This window comes from Danio rerio, chromosome 24, assembly GCF_052040795.2.
Source record: "Danio rerio strain M-AB ecotype USA chromosome 24, GRCz13ab, whole genome shotgun sequence".
Taxonomy (NCBI): Eukaryota; Metazoa; Chordata; class Actinopteri; order Cypriniformes; family Danionidae; genus Danio; species Danio rerio.
The window spans coordinates 45,275,001-45,277,500 of NC_141044.1; the positions used below are offsets into that span (position 1 = coordinate 45,275,001).

The 2,500-nt window shown below is 46.2% G+C and overlaps 3 protein-coding genes across 7 annotated transcripts in view; 2 read left to right on the forward strand and 1 right to left on the reverse strand.

The window, feature by feature from the left end:
• Positions 1–547, forward strand: part of anks6 (ankyrin repeat and sterile alpha motif domain containing 6) — a 7,944-nt gene extending 7,397 nt beyond the window's left edge. For 3 of the 4 annotated variants that reach the window (XM_087308515.1, XM_087308517.1, XM_087308516.1), the window contains exon 16: positions 71–541. In XM_087308515.1, the coding sequence (XP_087164641.1) occupies positions 71–169 (99 nt within the window). In that variant the 3' untranslated portion in view covers positions 170–541. Of the gene's footprint in view, positions 1–70 lie in introns of all 4 variants that reach the window. The other variant, NM_001005928.2, reaches the window with a different exon arrangement.
• Positions 1–2,500, reverse strand: part of rmdn1 (regulator of microtubule dynamics 1) — a 94,878-nt gene that overhangs the window by 28,968 nt on the left and 63,410 nt on the right. The gene's annotated exons all lie outside the window — the stretch shown is intronic.
• The window catches only part of ahrra (aryl hydrocarbon receptor repressor a), an 18,703-nt gene continuing 18,263 nt past the window's right edge, over positions 2,061–2,500 (forward strand). For both annotated transcript variants that reach the window (NM_001035265.2, NM_001441901.1), the window contains exons 1-2: positions 2,061–2,254; positions 2,481–2,500. The exon at positions 2,481–2,500 is cut by the window's right edge and continues 53 nt beyond it. In NM_001035265.2, coding sequence (NP_001030342.2) covers positions 2,492–2,500 — 9 coding nt within the window. In that variant the 5' untranslated portion in view covers positions 2,061–2,254; positions 2,481–2,491. The remainder of the gene's footprint in view (positions 2,255–2,480) is intronic.

The window sequence follows — 2,500 nt, forward strand, 5'->3', positions numbered from 1 at the left end:
TGTGTGTGTGTGTGTGTGTGGCTGGTCTTCTCTGTAGTGTACTCAGCTCTCTGATGTCTCCTCCTGTTAGGGTCGAGAGCGGCAGATCTTACAGGAGACCATCATCAACTTCCAGTCCTCATTCGGCAGCAGCGCAAGCACACCACGCGCAGCCACACACACACACTGAACACACACTGAACACACACACACACATATACACTGACCACACACACACTACTCACTGCACACACACTAACCACTGCACAGAACACCCTAGCAACAACATATCACACCTTAGCAACTGCAGTGGATAAACTGATGAGTGTGTGCTGCAGGTGTGTGAGTCCTCCAGCAGGGGGCGCCACTGTTCCTCCTGTGCGTGCGTGTGTGTGTGTGTGTGAGAGTTTGTATTCATTCTTTCTTCATTTTTGAAAACTTCCTGCAGAGTGTGTATACTGCACACACACACACACACACACACACACACACACACACACACACACACACACACACACACACTGCTGTCTGTCAATCAATAAATATATGTGTATAAAACTAAGATTAAGAAGTTATCTCTGTGTGTTTGTGTGTGTGTGTGTGTGTGTGTGTGTGTGTGTGTGTGTGTGTGTGTGTGTGTGTTTCTGAAAGTTAATAAACACTACAGAGCCAGAATACATCATCACATGTTTGGGATGTTATTGATCATCTGTGCAGTTATTGATCATTCATTCATTTTCTTGTCGGCTTAGTCCATTTATTAATCCAGTGTCGCCACAGCAGAATGGACTGCCAACTTATCCAGCACGTTTTTATTCAGCGGATGCCCTTCCAGCCGCAACCCATCACTGGGAAAGTTATTGATCATCTGTGCAGTTATTGATCATCTGAGCTCAGTTTCGGGGTGCCCATGTGCATTAATGTGCAGGAGGAGAGGTGTGTGTGGGGATGTAGGGGGGGTTGCGTGCAGAAACATGATTGAGTGTCACTACAGTGAGGGATTGTGGGAGATTAAACAGACTGATCCTGTAGAGGCGGATGAGATTTATCCTAAAACAGGGAATGAGTTCTGCAGAGCATCACACACACACACACACACACGCATATAAACAAACACACTATTAACACACACACACAGAGTTTATGTTCTCATGTAACTCCTCTGCTGAGCGAGCGCTGTGTGTTCAGCCATGGTCAGCTGGACTCTCCTCATTAATGGGAGACGGTGGAAAGTTGATTTCAGCTGATGAGGAGCTGTGAAGAGCCTGAATCTGCTCTGATCTGGAGTCTGTGTGTGAAATCTGACATGAGACGACCGCAAACACACTTCAGTAAAGCTCTGTTTATTATACACCTGTTTATTCTGCTTTATTGGGTTTTCATTTGAGTGTCACTTGTTGATGTATTGCACTGTTATGTGTGTTCCTATTTTAACATTAAACACACACACACACACACACACACACACACACACACATCACTAATACACGCAGACAGCATCATCATCAAGCGTGTGTTGTGTGTGTGTGTGTGTGTGTGTGTTTGGGCTGATTTGTGCCAGATGATGTCCTCAAATCTCTCTTGCAGGTGATTTTCAAGATGTCGCACTGTTTTAGAGGTGTGTGTGTGTGTGTGTGTGTGTGTGTGTGTGTGTGTGTGTGTGTGTATCAATCGACACAGAAACATCGACCATGTTCACGGAATTACATTAGCAGTACAAGTACATCAATACAACCAACACACACACACACACACACACACAGGTGATTTAAACTATCTCGGTCAAGCAGAAGTTACACCGATAATCCAGCAGAATGGCCGGTATATTGCCGTACAGTCCCGCCGCTCCTGCAAGTGTTCACTGATCACCAATCGATCATCTTCAGCGCAGTTTATAAGTTTCCTTAATCGATCCGACGAATAAACTCCGCGGCAGATCAATAAACACATCGAGCTGATCAATCCCCGCTGCTGTCCTCATCCCCGCTGTGGAGAACTTCATCCATGAACAACATCACACGAGCTTCAGTGAGCGAGAAACCCCTCCCTGTGCGCGCGCGCGCGCGTGTGTGTGTGTGTGTGTGCGCGCGCGCGGCTCAGGATCGCGTGCGAAGAGTCCGGCGTGTCATTCTGTGGAATCCGCCACCTGAAACACAGTATATAACAGCAAACACACACACACACACACACACACATATATATACACACGCACACGCACACACACACGAGTCTCTGCTGCAGCTCACTCTGCGCTCGGGCATCACACACACAGCAGGTACTGTCATGATGATTTCTAGATTATTGCTGTTTGTTTTGACTGTAAACTGAGTCATTTCAGAACGACTCTCTGAATCAATTATTCATTCATTCACCTGATTCTGAAAACAGCAGCTTAAACTCCAGACGAACGTGCGTGTGTGTGTGTGCGTGTGTGTGTGTGTGTGTGTGTGTGTGTGCTGAAATATAATAATAATAATAATATTCTCCTGATGTTGTTTCAGGCATCTTGAGGATGATTCCG